General features: G+C 48.6%; 1 protein-coding gene across 1 annotated transcript in view; it reads left to right on the forward strand.

Annotated features, from left to right (window-relative positions):
• The first annotated feature begins 2,631 nt into the window (after positions 1-2,631).
• Positions 2,632-25,689, forward strand: part of LOC148518754 (sprouty-related, EVH1 domain-containing protein 1-like) — a 101,891-nt gene continuing 78,833 nt past the window's right edge. The window contains exon 1 of the mRNA XM_088477182.1: positions 2,632-2,771. Coding sequence (XP_088333308.1) covers positions 2,761-2,771 — 11 coding nt within the window. The 5' untranslated portion in view covers positions 2,632-2,760. The remainder of the gene's footprint in view (positions 2,772-25,689) is intronic.

The raw sequence follows: 25,689 nt of genomic DNA on the forward strand, positions 1-25,689 counted from the left end.
TTACGGATCGTTATTCTGATTACGCACGCGAACGGACAATTAATGCATACTGCACATGCATTGCAGTACGCAAGCGCGAAGGTATCACTGCGATCGTATGGTGATCACGGAACCATGCAGATCCATTGCAGAGTGAATGACAAGAAGTGAGCGTTTGGGGGTGTTGACGGGGGCGAAGGGTCGGCGGAATGCAGACGTGTCAGTGCATTTGAGCACTGTTACAGGCGCATGCATAAATTATCCACTACGATGGCATACACAGCTTGAGCTCCCACTGTGTGCGATGAGGTTAGCAATTTCTGATTGAGTGTGAGGTTCCGATGTTACTTGATGGTACCGATGTTTTCTCAGACCTGCAAGGTATTACGGATGTGAGTAAGGGGATGTGGGCGTCTTTATGTTGGGCTGTGATGGCATTACGTTTGCAGTCATTAGCATATTTTCGCAGTGGGTCTGTCTGCGTAATCGCAACTGCGATCACAATAGCGATTCGTTGTCAATCAGGCCCTAAAGTCAAACACCGTCCAATCTCTGGTCTGCATGAAAATTACTGTGATTACTCAGGCCGGCCCTCTTTTTGCCTATGTATTTTTAATATGAGTACTTTTCATTTGACTTTTTATGTCACAGATTTACAATTCTGATTTTTGCTTACGTTAGGTTATGTGTGCATATTAATGTGCTTCTTTTATAAACTGTGTGTGGATGTTGCAATAACTTGCCACCCAGAACAGTAAGGAGTCACAGCTCCAGCTGCTCTTAGGTTGTCCAACGCTGGATTATAGGCGAGGCCCCCCACAAACGTATACCCCTTTCACACTACAAGCAATAACCCGGGTTATTGCACGTGAACTGTGCAGTGTGAAAAGGCCAGGTTGAAATAAGCCGGGTTGAGTAATTCAACCCTGGTAACGAGCAGGGTTGAACACGGGTTAAACCTGGCTCGCTATGCAGTGTGAACAGGTAACCCAGGTCGATGCGACCTGGGTCCCGTTCACAGCATAGGATGATCCAGCGCTTGGAGATGATCTCATATAAGCCAGGTCGGGTCGCCAGTCTCAAAGGGGTCTCTGCTGGGTCGCACCTGGGATGGACATGTGAACAAAATCCCGGGTGCAACCCAGCATTATGATGTGAAAGGGGTATGATTGGCCCATTTCGCATTCCTCCCAATTGTCTTGATTTTCCCGGGACTGTCCATATCTGCTGCTGCGAAAAGGGCAGAGTTTCAATCAATCCGTGGACTTTGAATGGGGCCTATTTGTCCTGATTGGGCATGCATTATTTGGCCTCGAAACAGGTGCAGGTGACCGGCTGGACCAACAGCAGACAGCTTGCAGCTTCCTATAGGTCCGTGTGGTAACACAATGTTGGCCAACGCCTGCAGCACCAGCTTCTCTACAATATGTGTTTCTATAATTAGGTGCAGGATGCGCAGTACACACATGCCCCCTGAATAATGGGGTCTCATGGGACCTCCACCCGCAGTTTTAGAGTGCATGAATTATTATTTAACAGTTGAGAAGAAAATCTGCACCATATTGTCTTCCGCACTGGCATGGCTTTGTGGCACCATCTCCCATACTGCCAGCCTGGGCTGAGATCATGCCACTCTCTGGACCTACCATTCAATGCTGCAGACAGTCTCCTCCCGCCCTGGCTCCCCGAGCTGTGATGTGCCATCTGATGATTATAATATTATAAGCTTGTGAGCAGGGCCTTCTTACCTCTGTCTCTGTTTTTCCCTAGTCTCATTTTACTACTGTTTTTTTGTAAAGCACAATAGAATAGGCTGGCACTAAATAAATGTAAATAGTAATATATGTAGCTTGGCTTTGGCATATGGCATTCGTCATATACACATGAACCATCTGGGTAAATAAAAACTTTACATCAATGATATGGACCTCCCAGAACTTTAATTTCACAATCTACAGGATGAGTGGGAACTGAGAAACATAGGTACTTCCAGATGTCACCACCATGCAGTACCAGAGTCGAACTGTGGAGGGCAGTGAGATCAATTTACCCTCCCCACCCTTTCACTGCCATGTTCCTACATGTCTAGAACTAGAAGCAACTTAAGATGTCAGCCCCCCCCCCCAAAATAAAATAAAATAAAAAAATAATGATAATAATATTGGGACCATCAGCCCCCCTATTATAGTGTTTGTTTGTATTTAGTAAAAACAAACAAAACAAGCTACATATTGCAGAAGTGCATGCTATCATTCAGAAAGATGCTCGTCCTCCTATATTATCCATGTTATATAGAAACAGGTGCATCCCTGTGTCTGCCTAGCGCTAGGACCGTGCAGACTCCTTCCTTGCCTAGTCTCTCCACCCCCCCCTCTTTTGCTCCTTCTTGCACCCCCCTATTCCCTGTAGCACCCCCACTGCCTCCCGGGCCCCAGCTCTCCATCCCCGGTGCTGGGAGCAGCAGTCAGACCCGCTGATCATCGCAGCTCAGCAGCCTCCAGGTGCAGCTCGGCACAGACACAGCCCAGGAGGCAGAGAGGAGGAGGGGGGAGGAGGAGGGAGGGATGGGGGTGATCTGAGATGTTGTTACCTGAAAGATGGCTGCGCCTCCAACAGCCACATCATGATGCCCAGGAAAAAATGCAGAAAGAGAGAAAAAAACAGGGGAGATGAGAAATAAACCCTTCTACCAGGAATTGCATTTATCCACCATACACATTACACTGGCAAGACAGGATCACAGGATACAAGAGACATCCATTCCTGGATTCCCAATCAGCTATGGACAGAGAGTGAGTTTTGCTTTTATTTAATCTATCATTGCCCCCTTGCCTGACCACCCCAGCAGCCAGGTACCCCATAGAATGCTGTGATATAGCATAGGGAGTACTCAGTGCACAGAGCCATACATTAAACACAGCAGCATCACCATCCCCAGCAGCATAGGACTGTCATGGTCCCCCTGTCATTCTGCATGGATGCTATTTGCATCAAATCTGGCAGATCCCTCTTATTTTGTATTGTGCCCTGAAATAGCTGCTGCTTCTCGGCTGCAATATATGTGCACTCAGGAAATGCATGGGAACGGGTGGGAGGGGGAGCAAACCCATTCTGCTATTTTGCCGTTCAAGGTGGGGAAGAGGAAGGGGCAGATTTTTGTGAATCAACCCTATTTGCATCTGGATTCATTCATAAAAAAAGGGCTGTGATCAGTTTGAGGAACCATGATAGCGGCTTCTCCTCCCCACCCTCCTCCCCCTCCCTCTTGCTGTGTGTGAATGTATGTATGCATGTATGTATGTGTGTGTGCATGCATGTGTGTGTCTCTGCAGATGTGATCCCCAGTCCTCAGGCCACTGAGGCCAGAGCCAGCACACAGGTCTCCAGTCCAGCAGCAGCAGCAGCAGCAGTAGCAGCAGGGATTTAGGGACCCGTCACACTCTCACCTGCCAGCACAAAGAACCTCTGGTCATGTGACCAGCCATTCACAAAAAAAAAAAATCTCCATTCAGAGATGCTTCATGTTCTCATCCAGGGGACTCAGCTGCTCTCAGCCCCCTAGCTGGTCCCTGGATGGCAGACGCCAGGACCCCAGCGACAGAATGCACACAGCTACTGCATGTTGTAGCACGACAAGATAAGAAACATATCAGGCTGTTACAATGTATCAACTGTGCTTCCATTAACCCCGTCTCTGCTGCACTGTGCTCGGAGATTGCCCATATTCCGCCCTGGTTATCTCCTTGCACTGGCAGTAATCAAGTCTGGAACTTTAAGTAGGGAGGGGTAACTGATGATACCCAATTCTGCTAATGCCCGGTGGCTCCGGCCTGTCTTGTTTGACTGGTGTATCTGATAGTGTATATTATATATCCCGGTACCTTATTGCTCTGTTAGATATTATATGTTAGATAATATCGGTTATCCACCCCCTAGGAGCCTCGATTCAGTAATATCAAGGGTGATTCATGCAGGAAGTTACATTTTACATATCACGTTGTTATAATGCTGGGGAAATATATGATTGGTTATATATCATGGGTGCACTATGGCTTGCCATAAACAAAGATAATAACAATAATAATAATAATAATATTTGTTATTATTATTATTATTATTAATAATAATAATAATAATAATAATAATAATAATAATAATAATAATCACATTTTGCCAGAGAACAGGCTGTCCCATAATAACACATCGAATGACCAGTCAGGAGATCTCTATATTAGATACAGAGACCCAGCACTGTCTGATCCTGTCCTGATAATAATGACCATCTCAGGAGATCTCTCTATATTAGATACAGAGACCCAGCTCTGTCTGATCCTGTCCTGATAATAATGACCAGTCAGGAGATCTCTCTATATTAGATACAGAGACCCAGCGCTGTCTGATACTGTCCTGATAATAGTGACCAGTCATGGGATCTCTCTATATTAGATACAGAGACCCAGCACTGTCTGATCCCGTCCTGATAATAATGACCAGTCAGGAGATCTCTATATTAGATACAGAAACCCAGCACTGTCTGATCCCGTCCTGATAATAATGACCAGTCAGGAGATCTCTCTGTATATTAGATACAGAGACCCAGCTCTGTCTGAGCCTGTCCTGATAATATTACTAGTCAGGAGATCTCCCTATATTAGATAGAGACCCAGCACTGTCTGATCCCGTCCTGATAATAATGACCAGTCAGGAGATCTCTATATTAGATACAGAAACCCTGCACTGTCTGTTCCCGTCCTGATAATAATGACCAGTCATGGGATCTCTCTATATTAGATACAGAGACCCATCACTGACTGATCCCGTCCAGATAATAATGACCAGTCAGGAGATCTCTATATTAGATACAGAGACCCAGTGCTGTCTGTTCTTGTCCTGATAATAATGACCAGTCAGGAGATCTCTCTATATTAGATACAGAGACCCAGCTCGGTCTGATCCTGTCCTGATAATATGACTAGTCAGGAGATCTCTCTATATTAAATACAGAGACCCAGCGCTGTCTGTTACTGTCCTGATAATAATGACCAGTCAGGAGATCTCTCTATATTAGATACAGAGACCCAGCTCTGTCTGATCCTGTCCTGATAACAACAGCCAGTCAGGAGATCTCTCTATATTAGATACAGAGACCCAGCACTGTCTGATCCTGTCCTGATAATAATGACCAGTCAGGAGATCTCTATATTAGATACAGAGACCCAGCGCTGTCTGTTCTTGTCCTGATAATAATGACCAGTCAGGAGATCTCTCTATATTAGATACAGAGACCCAGCACTGTCTGATCCTGTCCTGATAATAATGACCAGTCAGGAGATCTCTATATTAGATACAGAGACCCAGCGCTGTCTGTTCTTGTCCTGATAATAATGACCAGTCAGGAGATCTCTCTATATTAGATACAGAGACCCAGCTCTGTCTGATCCTGTCCTGATAATATGACTAGTCAGGAGATCTCTCTATATTAGATACAGAGACCCAGCACTGTCTGATACTGTCCTGATAATAATGACCAGTCAGGAGTTCTCTCTATATTAGATACAGAGGGTCTCATTCAGACCCACTCGCGAGCGCTGTATGCTCGCAAGCGGGTCGATGTTACCCAAATGCGCGTGCACACGACGGAGGCGCCTCCGTCGTGCGCATGCGCGAGACCCGGCGAGCGACGGGGAAGCCGTCGCTCGGGGTCTCGCACAAAAGGGGGCGTGCTGTCGATGGTGATTGACAGCATGCCCCCTTTGGTGGGCGTGCTGGGGGCGTGGCTGCCCAGACGGAGGCGTTTCCATGGGAACGCCTACCGTCTGGGTCTGGCCCCACTGACATCACTAGTGATGTCAGTGGGAGTGTTTTTGGTTCTGATACAGCCAAAAGCACTCCGGGCTTGCGGCAGACGAGACCCTACAACAAGGGTCTCGTCGCAAGCCCGATGGTGGCGATGGTCAAGACCATCGCGACCATCTTTTTGGCCTCTCGCATAAGCTGTGGGTGGTCACCCACAGCTATGCGAGTGGCCAGGAGGCCGCTCCAATTTTAGGTAGGCCGGCCCTGATTCAGAGCGTCTGGCTCTGAATCAGGCCCTGAGACCCAGCACTGTATGATCCTGTCCTGATAATAATGACCAGTCAGGGGATCTCTCTATATTAGATACAGAGACCCAGCGCTGTATGATCCTGTCCTTATAATAATGACCAGTCAGGAGATCTCTCTATATTAGATGCAGAGACCCAGCACTGTCTGATCCCATCCTGATAATAATGACCAGAAAGGAGATCTCTCTGTATTAGATACAAAGACCCAGCACTGTCTCGTCCTGTCCTTATAATAATGACCAGTCAGTAGATCTCTCTGTATATTAGATACAGAGACCCAGCACTGTCTGATCCTGTCCTGATAATAATGACCAGTCAGGAGATCTCTCTGTATATTAGATACAGAGCCCCAGCGCTGTCTAATCCTTTCCTGATAATAATGACCAGTCATGAGATCTCTCTATATTATATACAGAGACCCAGCGCTGTCTAATCCCGTCCTGATAATAATGACCAGTCAGGAGATCTCTCTATATTAGATACAGACAGGGTCGCCATTAGGGGGGTGCTGGCGGGCCCGGAGAGACAGGGTGGCCCGGGTGGCAGTGGTGTGAATTTGCACTGAGCTGCATCTGTTTGCAGCTGGTGTACCGGTAGGTAGCCATGGAGAAATTGCCATCGCAACGACGGCATGTTGATGGCGCCGGCTGCGAGCCAGTTGGAGCTCGCGAAATGGCAGCCAATCAGGAAAGACAGCAGCGGCCGCTCCTGATTGGCTACCAGTCCACGAGCTCCAATAGGCTCATGGCCGGCGCCATAATTGAAATACCACTGCTGTGTCTCTGTGCCTACCTTGTGAAGTCGGTATCATCTGAGAAGCCCCCTCACTGGGATGTGACAGCGGCAGATGGATTGGAGTGACCAGTAGTCCGTGCTAGGAGCAGTGCTTCCCCTTCTCTTTCTCTTATCACCAGTCCCACCATACAGTACTGTATAACACCTCCAAACAGGGCCGAAACTAGGGCAGTGTGGCCGGTGCCATGGCACAAGGCACCGCAGGGCAGGGGGCGCTGTTCAGGCCTGTCAATTTTCTATTTATTATCATTCTCACTTGTAGCATCCTCTTAATTTATCCCCAGCATCTCCTTGACTCCCCTATCTCTTCCCTGGCCCTTCCCCATGAGGCTATGGCCCTTATACAGGTGCATTATGTCCCTGTTTTAAAAATAGGGGGGCGCCAATGCTCTTTCTGGCACAGGGCACCAAAAAGTCAAGCTACGTCTCTGCCTCCTTATACTGTGCTTCCTTCACATTCCTCTGCCACAATACTTACCCCTGTATCCTCTAATATCTTCCCTCCAGTGTGCTGTCTTATGTATTACAATGTGTAATCCACCAAGATCCTCACATCGTATTATAATATCTCTCTATCTAGCAAAGTAGAGTATAAATGAATGACACGCTTGTTCATATTATTTACTCTATACAGCAAAGTCCTATATATTGCCTCCTTTTCTAATTCATCTATCTATCTATCTATCTATCTATCTATCTATCTATCTATCTATCTATCTATCTATCTATCTATCTATCTATCTCATATACTATCTGTCTATTTATTATCTACCTGTCCGTCTAGATAGATGGATAGATAATTTATACTAATATATAAACTCTTAAAGATACATACAGGTTTTAGCTGTTGATGTGCTTAATAACATCATAGTAAGCTATATTGTTTGTGTAAAGTTGGGTGTATTTTATGTAAAACACGCAAGTATTAAGTGCAATTAAAAAAAGTGCAGTTACATCAGTAGCCAGGGCTGTACCTAGGGTGGTGTGACATGTGCCTCAGCACAGGGCAGAGGGTGCCATGCCAATTTTCTGTTTATAATCATTCTCACTTGTAGCTTCCTCTTCTTTTATCCCCGGCATCTCCTGGCCTCCCCTATCTCCTCCCTGTCTCTAGCTGGCCATCTCCCCAAGCATTCCGTCACATCCTTCTTTATTTAATACACACATTTCAAAATACTGTCATACTTGGACCTCGAACCCATCACCTCTCATGACAGTCAGACACCTTAGAGCTATATGCTCCTGCAAAGGAAGCCTGTAATTGAATGTGTCAATGTGAGAGGTGCTGGGTTCAAGTCTTGGATATGTAACTGAATGACAAGGAGCTCTCAAGTAAGGGCAGGAATGTGGTGTAAGAGGATTGATGTTCCAAGTTCACTTTCTTGGAGGGTTCCTAAAGTATATGTGTCCTAAAGTATAAATGTATGTATGTATATATATATATATGTGTGTGTCATGTGGGATGTGGGAAGAGGCATCATACTGTAGCATGTGCTTTCTCTGGGCACCAGGGCTCATTAGAACTTTGCGTCCAACAGGCCGGGGTGTTAGAGGATAAGGGGGGCCCTGTCTGTTACATGTGTACTGGGCCCCACAATTTCTGCTTGCTGCCCTGGATACAGAGACACAGCACTGTCTGATCCTGTCCTGATAATAATGACCAATCAGGAGATCTCTCTATATTAGAGGTGGCCTGAAGTGAACGCAAGAAAAGTCAGCCTCATGGGCATGTTATGAGAGTGTTGTAGGTGTGTCAGTGCAAGTAGCTGTGTTCCCAGACGCACAGCCGCAGCCACAGAGGCCATAGTCAGATGGTGAGACTGCATCTGCCAGTAAGCTGGTGCAAGTGTTGACGGTGTGAGCCATGAGGCGCTAATTGAGGCGTGTAAAGAATCACCGGCAGTGTTACAGCGTACAGAGACGCAGAAAGTGGGCGACTCAGTCCTAGCACACTCAGACGCTGGCTACTACACCAGGGGAAGGGCTGCTACTAGCATCTGCATACAGTGCCCACCTCTGAGACAGGCCCGGAGTGAGCTCTGATGTAATGTCCAAAAGAGTGTAGTTTGCATTCTAGTATACATTTAGCAGAGAGGCCCTGATTCAGAGCCGGACGCTCTGACAGAGCGCTCGCTCTGAATCAGGGCCGTCCCTGCTCCTTTTTGGAGCGGCCTCCTGGCCGCTCGCATAGCTGTGGGTAACCACCCACAGCTATAGCGAGCGGCCAAAATGATGGTCGCGACCATCGGGCTTGCGACGAGACCCTGCTGTAGGGTCTCGCTGCCGCAAGCCCTGCAGTGCTTTTGGCTCTATAAGAGCCAAAAGCACTCCCACTGACATCACTAGTCAGTGTCAGTGGGGCCGGACCCAGACGGTAGGCGTTCCCATGGGAACGCCTCCGTCTGGGCAGCCACGCCCCCCGCACGCCCACCAAAGGGGGCGTGCTGTCAATCACCATCGACAGCACGCCCCCTTGGTGCGAGACCCTTAACGACGGCTTGGCCGTCGCTATTCGGGTCTCGCGCATGCGCACATCGGAGGCGCCTCCGTCGTGCGCCTGCGCACTTGGGCACCATCGACCCGCTTGCGAACGCTCGCGAGCGGGTCTGAATCAGGCCCAGAGTGCCTAAGGTGGTGTTCTGTTGGTGTGAAGAACATAGGAAACTCATTTCAGACACCCGCGGATATCCCTTGGTGTTATATTTCATGAGCAGCCTAATTATCCTGATATATTTCTATAGTGGGATCCACTCCAATAAGGGAACAGAGTAGTAACGGGCATCTCGTGTTTTTAACCAGGTACATTGTCTGGGGCAAATGCTGACAGATTGAACAATAAAAAGAGAGTCCTAGAGCCTGATTCAGAGATGCGCGCTAATGCAGCCATGACTGTGTCTTTTTATGCATTGCGCCTGCGCCTTTATGCTAATGCAAAGGCCGATGGGATTCGTACAGAGACACCTACCAGCTGCGGTGCTAATCCACTGCTGTGCGTATTAAGCTGCGACTTCGGCTGCACAACGACCACAAAATCGAACATTGCACCAGAACTATGGAGGTGCATATTATCCATCTGGATATGGCCATTGAAATCAGTACAACTGTGGCAATAGTATCAGTCGCTGCCCGTGACATGCCAGGATCACGCCCGTGTCTGACTAGCCAGACCACTGTTACATCCCAGGAACGCCCAACGAAATTGCCTCTCTCTGCATCCAAATTCGTTCTGTGTCCCCCGATGGTAACCATCGGGACGCATGATCAGTACGACTTGGATGCAGGCGCAAACCTAACACATTGTCCGCTAGTGTCCGACATCTACACCGCGTGCTCCACCCAATCAGGCTCATAGGGTGCATCAGAAAATGGTATGAATGTGCCTTAGTTCTCTCTTTTTGCTATACACATTATTTAAAGGTCTTGATGTCCGTCAACAATGTTTGGGCACAAGATTTAGGGGCGTATTTATATCACCGACTGCATTTTTATTGTGGTTTGGGACGTAATGACTACCGCAGAGCTTCCGAGAAAGTGCTGTCCCGGCGTATGGCTTCTTTCCTTTTGGGTTGGGATGCGCCACGCATACTGTGCGTGCGCGTCCATCAGCCTGCAGATTTGTCAGGGGGGCCAACACGGAGGGACCCTCCAAAAATAAATACAATAGAATAGAGTAGCCCCTAGAATACTATGAGCTAATGCCATGGGAAGATGTTGTCGGGGGATTTGCCGTAAAATAACTTTGGTACATATGCTCCTCAGTGTATTGTCCTTACAGATTGAAATCTTCCAAACATGTTACTGTGAATGGAAAACAGAGGGAGAGATGTTAGAAGTTTCCTTGCACATGTTCTCATTCTTTGGAAGAAGGGTTTGGGGCTAATTCAGCAGTGCACACAAGTGCACTGCTGAACGCAGATTCTCGATTAACGGAAATCTGCGCTTGCGCAGTGCCCATTCTGCGAGTGTGCAGAATGGGTCCTGCTAACACGCACGCTAGCCCTTTAATGCCTCTGCCTGATTGACAGGCATTTAAGGGGCGGTGCGGGGGCGGGGTCGGACGGCGAGCTCTCGGAAACGGGGCGTGACCTCCCCATTTTCCGGGAGTGGCAGCCCAGAGACTGCACGGACGTACAGAGTCTGCTGGGCTCGCAAGCCGCCTGAGTAAGCTGGGGCTTACTCAGCTGGGCGGCCGCCTGGCGCCATCCACCACCTCTATCGCAGTGCTGGGATCGCTGATGTGTTATACACCTCCTGCTGCATTTGCATGGATCGCATGGATCGTAAGCAGCTTTGCAATTGCAATCCTTGCTGATTCAGGCCCTTAGCTCCATGCTGTTTGTTGAACTATCAGGGCTTGGACCTCCTTTGAACACCAGTGTAAGGATTGCATGCGTTGCCCTCTTTAGGATATTTATTTATACCCTAGTGGCACAGCTGGATCCTAGTGACTTGATTAGCTGCAATGCCATAAATAATGGTCCATGCAACTGTGTGTGGAGTACAAGTCCACTTTTATCTGCCATTGCTGCCTTCGCACTTTAATTTATTTATTAGATCAGAGGTTCCCAAATACGGTCCTCAAGTCTCCCCAACAGTTCAGGTTTTAGAGATTTACATGGTTGAGCACAGGTGACTTAATTAGTGCCTCAGTCAATTTGATTTAACCACCTGTGCTCAACCATGGATATCGCTACAAACCTGAACTGTTGGGGACCCTTGAGGACTGCATTTGGGAACCTATGCATTAGATAGAGCAATCACTATAATTGTATGCCTCCAAGTTAGAGTCTGCTACAAGGTATTATATAAATTCTCGCACATTTTGAAGGTGCAAGTTTGTCCTGCAACTCGCAAATTTAATAGGGTGCGAGTTTGCAGGTGCGAATTTGGCTGGCATGTGAGGTAAACTGTGGGTAAACTATCACCTTGTAATGCGACTTTCATTACAAGATGCAAGTTAGACAGAAGCCTTCACATATTATACCCCTTTTACACCGGAGCTAAAACCCGGGTTTTTGAAGGGTTAACCCGGGCAGCTCCCTGGTGTAAAAGGGGAGAGGGTTGTATAGCCAGGTCGAGTGACCCGGCAATCCAACCCAGGTTACTAGCAGGGTTTAACACAGGCGTAGCCCGTGAAACCCTGCTGTGAGAACAGCGCACTCCGGGTCACGATGACCTGGAGTGCGCTGCTAGCCGGCCGATTGGTCCGGCTTCAGTGGCGCTTGGAGATGACGTCATCTCCAAGTGACCACTTTCACTCCGCAAAAGCCGGGTCTATGCAGACCCGACTGCGGTGTGAGCGGCGCTGACTCGGGAATATCCCGAGTCGGCGCCGGCAAAATTCCGGGTCTGATCCGGATAGGAACTTTGGGCCTGATTCAGACCCACTCGCGAGCGGCTGTCCGCTCGCAAGTGGGTCGATGGTCTGCACTGCGCATGCGCACGACGGTTGGAGCTCCGTCGTGCGCATACGCAAGACTTTCCTTCACTCGGAGTGTCTGATCAAAGGGGGCGTGCTGTCGATGTTGATTGACAGCACGCCCCCTTTGGTGGGCGTGCCAGGGGCGTGCCTCCCAGACGGAGGCGTTCCCAAGGGAACACCTACCGTCAGAAGCCGGCCCCACTGACATCACTAGTGATGTCAGTGGGAGTGATTTTGGCTCTGATAGAGCCCAAATCACTCCTGGCCTTGCGGTTGAGAAACTCAACCGCAGGCTTCTGCTCGCAGTGGCGATGGTCAAGACCATCGCGACCATCACCCTGCACACTCGTATATGCTGTGGGTGGTGACCCACAGCTATACGAGCGTCCAGGAGGACGCTCCATATTTATGGAGGTGGGCCCTGATTCAGAGCGAGCGCTCTGGTCAGAGCGTCCGGCTCTGAATCAGGGCCTTTGTTCCAACTCTGGGTCAGACCCGGAATTTAGGTGGAAAAGGGGTATTAGTGAGATTCTTGAAGGCTTCTGTGTGTGAAAAGCTAATAAAGTGTAAAAATGAAAGAAAGAAAAAAAAAAATACCTAGGGCTAAAAGTATAACCAGCATCGGGTTGTGTGAGCCAGTCCTGGCCATGGGACCCACTTCACGGGGACCCCCGGCCAAAGCATTCGCACCCCACATTAGTCAGCCCAAGCCTGGGGACGTGGAGACCCCCCAATTAAGGGGTTCCCCCTCTCCAGGGCACCCCAGGCCTGGGCTGATATCCCGTGGCTATCCCTGGCACCCCAGGGCAGTGGGTGCTGAGTTGATTGTATAAAAATAGTTAAAATAATATTGTCCTTTACATGAGAACTAGAGGTCACAACAAGCCTCCCCCGCATGCTGGTACTTGGGAAACCATTGGTACCAGCATGCGGGGCATTAAGGGCCTGCTAGTACCTCTAGTTTACCTGCAAAAGAAATATTTAAAAAATGACAAGACACACACACACCAAAAGATTTTAATCTTTTATTACACATACACTCACTCACATTTACCTGCACTCACACTCCATACATACTTTGTCCCTAGCGCTGTTCTGTCCCCTTCTCCAGTAGAATCCAGATCAAAACATACTCACCTGCCCTTTGGTTCTGGTCCTCTTTGTTCCTTGCAGGAATCCACGGTCTTCTTAAAATTTAAAAATGACAAGCGCGGACCCACCAGACATAGTACCGTCCTCTAAGGACAGTACTTTGTGAATGCCAGATCAGCCTCCATATAACACTGAATTGCACCTTGGCAAGGTCACTTTCTAATGCTGGGTATAAACTTAATGATGTGTACCCAGCACAAAGTCATCTGCGGCGGGTCCCGGCTAAGGCAAGTGCATATACACGTGCCGATGCTGGCACCTGCAGAACGATAGCGGAGGCCATGCCACATTTGGCAGCATGACCCCCCGCTGACGATATTGCCCTTTGGACCTGCATGTAATATTTTAGGAGAAAAATACTACCTTTTTTCTTTTTACAAGTATTTTAATTAATAAGTTTTAGAGCTTACAAAAGAAAACAAAAGTCTAACTTAATGATATGGGATATGCTGTGTCTCTGTGCCTACCTTGTGAAGTCGGTATCATCTGAGAAGCCCCCTCACTGGGATGTGACAGCGGCAGATGGATTGGAGTGACCAGTAGTCCGTGCTAGGAGCAGTTATTCCCCTTCTCTTTCTGTTATCACCAGTCCCACCATACAGTACTGTATAACACCTCCAAACAGGGCCGTAACTAGGGCAGTGTGGCCGGTGCCATGGCACAAGGCACCGCAGGGCAGGGGGCGCTGTTCAGGCCTGTCAATTTTCTATTTATTATCATTCTCACTTGTAGCATCCTCTTAATTTATCCCCAGCATCTCCTGGACTCCCCTATCTCTTCCCTGGCCCTTCCTCATGAGGCTATGGCCCTTATACGGGTGCATTATGTCCCTATTTTAAAAATAGGGGGGCGCCAATGCTCTTTCTGGCACAGGGCACCAAAAAGTCAAGCTACGTCTCTGCCTCCTTATACTGTGCTTCCTTCACATTCCTCTGCCACAATACTTACCCCTGTATCCTCTAATATCTTCCCTCCAGTGTGCTGTCTTATGTATTATGTAATGTGTAATTCACCAAGATCCTCACATCGTATTATAATATCTCTCTCTCTAGCAAAGTAGAGTATAAATGAATGACACGCTTGTTCATATTATTTGCTCTATACAGCACAGTCCTATATATTGCCTCCTTTTCTAATTCATCTATCTATCTATCTATCTATCTATCTATCTATCTATCTATCTATCTATCTATCTATCTATCTATCTCATATACTATCTGTCTATTTATCATCTACCTGTCCGTCTAGATAGATGGATAGATAATTTATACTAATATATAAACTCTTAAAGATACATACAGGTTTTAGCTGTTGATGTGCTTAATAACATCATAGTAAGCTATATTGTTTGTGTAAAGTTGGGTGTATTTTATGTAAAACACGCAAGTATTAAGTGCAATTAAAAAAAGTGCAGTTACATCAGTAGCCAGGGCTGTACCTAGGGTGGTGTGACATGTGCCTCAGCACAGGGCAGAGGGTGCCATGCCAATTTTCTGTTTATAATCATTTTCACTTGTAGCTTCCTCTTCTTTTATCCCTGGCATCTCCTGGCCTCCCCTATCTCCTCCCTGTCTCTAGCTGGCCATCTCCCCAAGCATTCCGTCACATCCTTCTTTATTTAATACACACATTTCAAAATACTGTCATACCTGGACCTCGAACCCATCACCTCTCATGACAGTCAGACACCTTAGAGCTATCTGCTCCTGCAAAGGAAGCCTGTAATTGAATGTGTCAATGTGAGAGGTGCTGGGTTCAAGTCTTGGATATGTAACTGAATGACAAGGAGCTCTCAAGTAAGGGCATGAATGTGGTGTAAGAGGATTGATGTTCCAAGTTCACTTTCTTGGAGGGTTCCTAAAGTATATGTGTCCTAAAGTATAAATGTATGTATGTATATATATATATATATGTGTGTGTCATGTGGGATGTGGGAAGAGGCATCATACTGTAGCATGTGCTTTCTCTGGGCACCAGGGCTCATTAGAACTTTGTGTCCAACAGGCCGGGGTGTTAGAGGATAAGGGGGGCCCTGTCTGTTACATGTGTACTGGGCCCCACAATTTCTGCTTGCTGCCCTGGATACAGAGACCCAGCACTGTCTGATCCTGTCCTGATAATAATGACCAATCAGGAGATCTCTCTATATTAGAGGTGGCTTGAAGTGAACGCAAGAAAAGTCAGCCTCATGGGCATGTTATGAGAGTGTTGTAGGTGTGTCAGTGCAAGTAGCTGTGTTCCCAGACGCACAGCCGCAGCCACAGAGGCCATAGTCAGATGGTGAGACTGCATCTGCCAGTAAGCTGGTGCAAGTGTTGACGGTGTGAGCCATGAGGCGCTAATTGAGGCGTGTAAAGAATCACCGGCAGTGTTACAGCGTACAGAGACGCAGAAAGTGGGCGACTCAGTCCTAGCACACTCAGACGCTGGCTACTACACCAGGGGAAGGGCTGCTACTAGCATCTGCATACAGTGCCCACCTCTGAGACAGGCCCGGAGTGAGCTCTGATGTAATGTCCAAAAGAGTGTAGTTTGCATTCTAGTATACATTTAGCAGAGAGGCCCTGATTCAGAGCCGGACGCTCTGACAGAGCGCTCGCTCTGAATCAGGGCCGTCCCTGCTCCTTTTTGGAGCGGCCTCCTGGCCGCTCGCATAGCTGTGGGTGACCACCCACAGCTATAGCGAGCGGCCAAAATGATGGTCGCGACCATCGGGCTTGCGACGAGACCCTGCTGTAGGGTCTCGCTGCCGCAAGCCCTGCAGTGCTTTTGGCTCTATAAGAGCCAAAAGCACTCCCACTGACATCACTAGTCAGTGTCAGTGGGGCCGGACCCAGACGGTAGGCGTTCCCATGGGAACGCCTCCGTCTGGGCAGCCACGCCCCCCGCACGCCCACCAAAGGGGGCGTGCTGTCAATCACCATCGACAGCACGCCCCCTTGGTGCGAGACCCTTAACGATGGCTTGGCCGTCGCTATTCGGGTCTTGCGCATGCGCACGACGGAGATGCCTCCGTCGTGCGCCTGCGCACTTGGGCACCATCGACCCGCTTGCGAACGCTCGCGAGCGGCTCTGAATCAGGCCCAGAGTGCCTAAGGTGGTGTTCTGTTGGTGTGAAGAACATAGGAAACTCATTTCATACACCCGCGGATATCCCTTGGTGTTATATTTCATGAGCAGCCTAATTATCCTGATATATTTCTATAGTGGGATCCACTCCAATAATGGAACAGAGTAGTAACGGGCATCTCGTGTTTTTAACCAGGTACATTGTCTGGGGCAAATGCTGACAGATTGACCAATAAAAAGAGAGTCTTAGAGCCTGATTCAGAGATGCGCGCTAATGCAGCCATGACTGTGTCTTTTTATGCATTGCGCCTGCGCCTTTATGCTAATGCAAAGGCCGGTGGGATTCGTACAGAGACACCTACCAGCTGTGGTGCTAATCCACTGCTGTGCGTATTAAGATGCGCCTTCGGCTGCACAACGACCGCAAAATCGAACATTGCATCAGAACTATGGAGGTGCATATTATCCGTCTGGATATGGCCATTGAAATCAGTACAACTGTGGCAATAGTATCAGTCGCTGCCCGTGACATGCCAGGATCACGCCCGTGTCTGACTAGCCAGACCACTGTTACATCCCAGGAACGCCCAACGAAATTGCCTCTCTCTGCATCCAAATTCGTTCTGTGTCCCCCGATGGTAACCATCGGGACGCATGATCAGTACGACTTGGATGCAGGCGCAAACCTAACACATTGTCCGCTAGTGTCCGACATCTACACCGCGTGCTCCATCCAATCAGGCTCATAGGGTGCATCAGAAAATGGTATCAATGTGCCTTAGTTCTCTCTTTTTACTATACACATTATTTAAAGCTCTTGATGTCCGTCAACAATGTTTGGGCACAAGATTTAGGGGCGTATTTATATCACCGACTGCATTTTTATTGTGGTTTGGGACGTAATGACTACCGCAGAGCTTCCGAGAAAGTGCTGTCCCGGCGTATGGCTTCTTTCCTTTTGGGTTGGGATGCGCCACGCATACTGTGCGTGCGCGTCCATCAGCCTGCAGATTTGTCAGGGGGGCCAACACGGAGGGACCCTCCAAAAATAAATACAATAGAGTAGCCCCTAGAATACTATGAGCTAATGCCATGGGAAGATGTTGTCGGGGGATTTGCCGTAAAATAACTTTGGTACATATGCTCCTCAGTGTATTGTCCTTACAGATTGAAATCTTCCAAACATGTTACTGTGAATGGAAAACAGAGGGAGAGATGTTAGAAGTTTCCTTGCACATGTTCTCATTCTTTGGAAGAAGGGTTTGGGGCTAATTCAGCAGTGCACACAAGTGCACTGCTGAACGCAGATTCTCGATTAACGGAAATCTGCGCTTGCGCAGTGCCCATTCTGCGAGTGTGCAGAATGGGTCCTGCTAACACGCACGCTAGCCCTTTAATGCCTCTGCCTGATTGACAGGCATTTAAGGGGCGGTGCGGGGGCGGGGTCGGACGGCGAGCTCTCGGAAACGGGGCGTGACCTCCCCATTTTCCGGGAGTGGCAGCCCAGAGACTGCACGGACGTACAGAGTCTGCTGGGCTCGCAAGCCGCCTGAGTAAGCTGGGGCTTACTCAGCTGGGCGGCCGCCTGGCGCCATCCACCACCTCTATCGCAGTGCTGGGATCGCTGATGTGTTATACACCTCCTGCTGCATTTGCATGGATCGCATGGATCGTAAGCAGCTTTGCAATTGCAATCCTTGCTGATTCAGGCCCTTAGCTCCATGCTGTTTGTTGAACTATCAGGGCTTGGACCTCCTTTGAACACCAGTGTAAGGATTGCATGCGTTGCCCTCTTTAGGATATTTATTTATACCCTAGTGGCACAGCTGGATCCTAGTGACTTGATTAGCTGCAATGCCATAAATAATGGTCCATGCAACTGTGTGTGGAGTACAAGTCCACTTTTATCTGCCATTGCTGCCTTCGCACTTTAATTTATTTATTAGATCAGAGGTTCCCAAATACGGTCCTCAAGTCTCCCCAACAGTTCAGGTTTTAGAGATTTACATGGTTGAGCACAGGTGACTTAATTAGTGCCTCAGTCAATTTGATTTAACCACCTGTGCTCAACCATGGATATCGCTACAAACCTGAACTGTTGGGGACCCTTGAGGACTGCATTTGGGAACCTATGCATTAGATAGAGCAATCACTATAATTGTATGCCTCCAAGTTAGAGTCTGCTACAAGGTATTATATAAATTCTCGCACATTTTGAAGGTGCAAGTTTGTCCTGCAACTCGCAAATTTAATAGGGTGCGAGTTTGCAGGTGCGAATTTGGCTGGCATGTGAGGTAAACTGTGGGTAAACTATCACCTTGTAATTCGACTTTCATTACAAGATGCAAGTTAGACAGAAGCCTTCACATATTATACCCCTTTTACACCGGAGCTAAAACCCGGGTTTTTGAAGGGTTAACCCGGGCAGCTCCCTGGTGTAAAAGGGGAGAGGGTTGTATAGCCAGGTCGAGTGACCCGGCAATCCAACCCAGGTTACTAGCAGGGTTTAACACAGGCGTAGCCCGTGAAACCCTGCTGTGAGAACAGCGCACTCCGGGTCACGATGACCTGGAGTGCGCTGCTAGCCGGCCGATTGGTCCGGCTTCAGTGGCGCTTGGAGATGACGTCATCTTCCAAGTGACCACTTTCACTCCGCAAAAGCCGGGTCTATGCAGACCCGACTGCGGTGTGAGCGGCGCTGACTCGGGAATATCCCGAGTCGGCGCCGGCAAAATTCCGGGTCTGATCCGGATAGGAACTTTGGGCCTGATTCAGACCCACTCGCGAGCGGCTGTCCGCTCGCAAGTGGGTCGATGGTCTGCACTGCGCATGCGCACGACGGTTGGAGCTCCGTCGTGCGCATACGCGAGACTTTCCTTCACTCGGAGTGTCTGATCAAAGGGGGCGTGCTGTCGATGTTGATTGACAGCACGCCCCCTTTGGTGGGCGTGCCAGGGGCGTGCCTCCCAGACGGAGGCGTTCCCAAGGGAACACCTACCGTCAGAAGCCGGCCCCACTGACATCACTAGTGATGTCAGTGGGAGTGATTTTGGCTCTGATAGAGCCAAAATCACTCCTGGCCTTGCGGTTGAGAAACTCAACCGCAGGCTTCTGCTCGCAGTGGCGATGGTCAAGACCATCGCGACCATCACCCTGCACGCTCGTATATGCTGTGGGTGGTGACCCACAGCTATACGAGCGTCCAGGAGGACGCTCCATATTTATGGAGGTGGGCCCTGATTCAGAGCGAGCGCTCTGGTCAGAGCGTCCGGCTCTGAATCAGGGCCTTTGTTCCAACTCCGGGTCAGACCCGGAATTTAGGTGGAAAAGGGGTATTAGTGAGATTCTTGAAGGCTTCTGTGTGTGAAAAGCTAATAAAGTGTAAAAATGAAAGAAAGAAAAAAAAAAATACCTAGGGCTAAAAGTATAACCAGCATCGGGTTGTGTGAGCCAGTCCTGGCCATGGGACCCACTTCACGGGGACCCCCGGCCAAAGCATTCGCACCCCACATTAGTCAGCCCAAGCCTGGAGACGTGGAGACCCCCCAATAAAGGGGTTCCCCCTCTCCAGGGCACCCCAGGCCTGGGCTGATATCCCGTGGCTATCCCTGGCACCCCAGGGCAGTGGGTGCTGAGTTGATTGTATAAAAATAGTTAAAATAATATTGTCCTTTACATGAGAACTAGAGGTCACAACAAGCCTCCCCCGCATGCTGGTACTTGGGAAACCATTGGTACCAGCATGCGGGGCATTAAGGGCCTGCTAGTACCTCTAGTTTACCTGCAAAAGAAATATTTAAAAAATGACAAGACACACACACACCAAAAGATTTTAATCTTTTATTACACATACACTCACTCACATTTACCTGCACTCACACTCCATACATACTTTGTCCCTAGCGCTGTTCTGTCCCCTTCTCCAGTAGAATCCAGATCAAAACATACTCACCTGCCCTTTGGTTCTGGTCCTCTTTGTTCCTTGCAGGAATCCACGGTCTTCTTAAAATTTAAAAATGACAAGCGCGGACCCACCAGACATAGTACCGTCCTCTAAGGACAGTACTTTGTGAATGCCAGATCAGCCTCCATATAACACTGAATTGCACCTTGGCAAGGTCACTTTCTAATGCTGGGTATAAACTTAATTATGTGTACCCAGCACAAAGTCATCTGCGGCGGGTCCCGGCTAAGGCAAGTGCATATACACGTGCCGATGCTGGCACCGGCAGAACGATAGCGGAGGCCATGCCACATTTGGCAGCATGACCCCCCGCTGACGATATTGCCCTTTGGACCTGCATGTAATATTTTAGGAGAAAAATACTACCTTTTTTCTTTTTACAAGTATTTTAATTAATAAGTTTTAGAGCTTACAAAAGAAAACAAAAGTCTAACTTAATGATATGGGATATGCTGTGTCTCTGTGCCTACCTTGTGAAGTCGGTATCATCTGAGAAGCCCCCTCACTGGGATGTGACAGCGGCAGATGGATTGGAGTGACCAGTAGTCCGTGCTAGGAGCAGTTATTCCCCTTCTCTTTCTCTTATCACAAGTCCCACCATACAGTACTGTATAACACCTCCAAACAGGGCCGTAACTAGGGCAGTGTGGCCGGTGCCATGGCACAAGGCACCGCAGGGCAGGGGGCGCTGTTCAGGCCTGTCAATTTTCTATTTATTATCATTCTCACTTGTAGCATCCTCTTAATTTATCCCCAGCATCTCCTGGACTCCCCTATCTCTTCCCTGGCCCTTCCCCATGAGGCTATGGCTCTTATACGGGTGCATTATGTCCCTATTTTAAAAATAGGGGGGCGCCAATGCTCTTTCTGGCACAGGGCACCAAAAAGTCAAGCTACGTCTCTGCCTCCTTATACTGTGCTTCCTTCACATTCCTCTGCCACAATACTTACACCTGTATCCTCTAATATCTTCCCTCCAGTGTGCTGTCTTATGTATTACAATGTGTAATCCACCAAGATCCTCACATCGTATTATAATATCTCTCTCTCTAGCAAAGTAGAGTATAAATGAATGACACGCTTGTTCATATTATTTGCTCTATACAGCACAGTCCTATATATTGCCTCCTTTTCTAATTCATCTATCTATCTATCTATCTATCTATCTATCTATCTATCTATCTATCTATCTATCTATCTATCTATCTATCTCATATACTATCTGTCTATTTATCATCTACCTGTCCGTCTAGATAGATGGATAGATAATTTATACTAATATATAAACTCTTAAAGATACATACAGGTTTTAGCTGTTGATGTGCTTAATAACATCATAGTAAGCTATATTGTTTGTGTAAAGTTGGGTGTATTTTATGTAAAACACGCAAGTATTAAGTGCAATTAAAAAAAGTGCAGTTACATCAGTAGCCAGGGCTGTACCTAGGGTGGTGTGACATGTGCCTCAGCACAGGGCAGAGGGTGCCATGCCAATTTTCTGTTTATAATCATTTTCACTTGTAGCTTCCTCTTCTTTTATCCCTGGCATCTCCTGGCCTCCCCTATCTCCTCCCTGTCTCTAGCTGGCCATCTCCCCAAGCATTCCGTCACATCCTTCTTTATTTAATACACACATTTCAAAATACTGTCATACCTGGACCTCGAACCCATCACCTCTCATGACAGTCAAACACCTTAGAGCTATCTGCTCCTGCAAAGGAAGCCTGTAATTGAATGTGTCAATGTGAGAGGTGCTGGGTTCAAGTCTTGGATATGTAACTGAATGACAAGGAGCTCTCAAGTAAGGGCATGAATGTGGTGTAAGAGGATTGATGTTCCAAGTTCACTTTCTTGGAGGGTTCCTAAAGTATATGTGTCCTAAAGTATAAATGTATGTATGTATATATATATATATATGTGTGTGTCATGTGGGATGTGGGAAGAGGCATCATACTGTAGCATGTGCTTTCTCTGGGCACCAGGGCTCATTAGAACTTTGTGTCCAACAGGCCGGGGTGTTAGAGGATAAGGGGGGCCCTGTCTGTTACATGTGTACTGGGCCCCACAATTTCTGCTTGCTGCCCTGGATACAGAGACCCAGCACTGTCTGATCCTGTCCTGATAATAATGACCAATCAGGAGATCTCTCTATATTAGAGGTGGCCTGAAGTGAACGCAAGAAAAGTCAGCCTCATGGGCATGTTATGAGAGTGTTGTAGGTGTGTCAGTGCAAGTAGCTGTGTTCCCAGACGCACAGCCGCAGCCACAGAGGCCATAGTCAGATGGTGAGACTGCATCTGCCAGTAAGCTGGTGCAAGTGTTGACGGTGTGAGCCATGAGGCGCTAATTGAGGCGTGTAAAGAATCACCGGCAGTGTTACAGCGTACAGAGACGCAGAAAGTGGGCGACTCAGTCCTAGCACACTCAGACGCTGGCTACTACACCAGGGGAAGGGCTGCTACTAGCATCTGCATACAGTGCCCACCTCTGAGACAGGCCCGGAGTGAGCTCTGATGTAATGTCCAAAAGAGTGTAGTTTGCATTCTAGTATACATTTAGCAGAGAGGCCCTTATTCAGAGCCGGACGCTCTGACAGAGCGCTCGCTCTGAATCAGGGCCGTCCCTGCTCCTTTTTGGAGCGGCCTCCTGGCCACTCGCATAGCTGTGGGTGACCACCCACAGCTATAGCGAGCGGCCAAAATGATGGTCGCGACCATCGGGCTTGCGACGAGACCCTGCTGTAGGGTCTCGCTGCCGCAAGCCCTGCAGTGCTTTTGGCTCTATAAGAGCCAAAAGCACTCCCACTGACATCACTAGTCAGTGTCAGTGGGGCCGGACCCAGACGGTAGGCGTTCCCATGGGAACGCCTCCGTCTGGGCAGCCACGCCCCCCGCACGCCCACCAAAGGGGGCGTGCTGTCAATCACCATCGACAGCACGCCCCCTTGGTGCGAGACCCTTAACGATGGCTTGGCCGTCGCTATTCGGGTCTTGCGCATGCGCACGACGGAGATGCCTCCGTCGTGCGCCTGCGCACTTGGGCACCATCGACCCGCTTGCGAACGCTCGCGAGCGGCTCTGAATCAGGCCCAGAGTGCCTAAGGTGGTGTTCTGTTGGTGTGAAGAACATAGGAAACTCATTTCAGACACCCGCGGATATCCCTTGGTGTTATATTTCATGAGCAGCCTAATTATCCTGATATATTTCTATAGTGGGATCCACTCCAATAATGGAACAGAGTAGTAACGGGCATCTCGTGTTTTTAACCAGGTACATTGTCTGGGGCAAATGCTGACAGATTGACCAATAAAAAGAGAGTCTTAGAGCCTGATTCAGAGATGCGCGCTAATGCAGCCATGACTGTGTCTTTTTATGCATTGCGCCTGCGCCTTTATGCTAATGCAAAGGCCGGTGGGATTCGTACAGAGACACCTACCAGCTGTGGTGCTAATCCACTGCTGTGCGTATTAAGATGCGCCTTCGGCTGCACAACGACCGCAAAATCGAACATTGCATCAGAACTATGGAGGTGCATATTATCCGTCTGGATATGGCCATTGAAATCAGTACAACTGTGGCAATAGTATCAGTCGCTGCCCGTGACATGCCAGGATCACGCCCGTGTCTGACTAGCCAGACCACTGTTACATCCCAGGAACGCCCAACGAAATTGCCTCTCTCTGCATCCAAATTCGTTCTGTGTCCCCCGATGGTAACCATCGGGACGCATGATCAGTACGACTTGGATGCAGGCGCAAACCTAACACATTGTCCGCTAGTGTCCGACATCTACACCGCGTGCTCCATCCAATCAGGCTCATAGGGTGCATCAGAAAATGGTATCAATGTGCCTTAGTTCTCTCTTTTTACTATACACATTATTTAAAGCTCTTGATGTCCGTCAACAATGTTTGGGCACAAGATTTAGGGGCGTATTTATATCACCGACTGCATTTTTATTGTGGTTTGGGACGTAATGACTACCGCAGAGCTTCCGAGAAAGTGCTGTCCAGGCGTATGGCTTCTTTCCTTTTGGGTTGGGATGCGCCACGCATACTGTGCGTGCGCGTCCATCAGCCTGCAGATTTGTCAGGGGGGCCAACACGGAGGGACCCTCCAAAAATAAATACAATAGAGTAGCCCCTAGAATACTATGAGCTAATGCCATGGGAAGATGTTGTCGGGGGATTTGCCGTAAAATAACTTTGGTACATATGCTCCTCAGTGTATTGTCCTTACAGATTGAAATCTTCCAAACATGTTACTGTGAATGGAAAACAGAGGGAGAGATGTTAGAAGTTTCCTTGCACATGTTCTCATTCTTTGGAAGAAGGGTTTGGGGCTAATTCAGCAGTGCACACAAGTGCACTGCTGAACGCAGATTCTCGATTAACGGAAATCTGCGCTTGCGCAGTGCCCATTCTGCGAGTGTGCAGAATGGGTCCTGCTAACACGCACGCTAGCCCTTTAATGCCTCTGCCTGATTGACAGGCATTTAAGGGGCAAGTGCGGGGGCGGGGTCGGACGGCGAGCTCTCGGAAACGGGGCGTGACCTCCCCATTTTCCGGGAGTGGCAGCCCAGAGACTGCACGGACGTACAGAGTCTGCTGGGCTCGCAAGCCGCCTGAGTAAGCTGGGGCTTACTCAGCTGGGCGGCCGCCCGGCGCCATCCACCACCTCTGTCGCAGTGCTGGGATCGCTGATGTGTTATACACCTCCTGCTGCATTTGCATGGATCGCATGGATCGTAAGCAGCTTTGCAATTGCAATCCTTGCTGATTCAGGCCCTTAGCTCCATGCTGTTGTTGAACTATCAGGGCTTGGACCTCCTTTGAACACCAGTGTAAGGATTGCATGCGTTGCCCTCTTTATGATATTTATTTATACCCTAGTGGCACAGCTGGATCCTAGTGACTTGATTAGCTGCAATGCCATAAATAATGGTCCATGCAACTGTGTGTGGAGTACAAGTCCACTTTTATCTGCCATTGCTGCCTTCGCACTTTAATTTATTTATTAGATCAGAGGTTCCCAAATACGGTCCTCAAGTCTCCCCAACAGTTCAGGTTTTAGAGATTTACATGGTTGAGCACAGGTGACTTAATTAGTGCCTCAGTCAATTTGATTTAACCACCTGTGCTCAACCATGGATATCGCTACAAACCTGAACTGTTGGGGACCCTTGAGGACTGCATTTGGGAACC

This window comes from Taudactylus pleione, unplaced genomic scaffold (genome assembly GCF_031769625.1).
Source record: "Taudactylus pleione unplaced genomic scaffold, aTauple2 ptg000199l, whole genome shotgun sequence".
Taxonomy (NCBI): domain Eukaryota; kingdom Metazoa; phylum Chordata; class Amphibia; order Anura; family Myobatrachidae; genus Taudactylus; species Taudactylus pleione.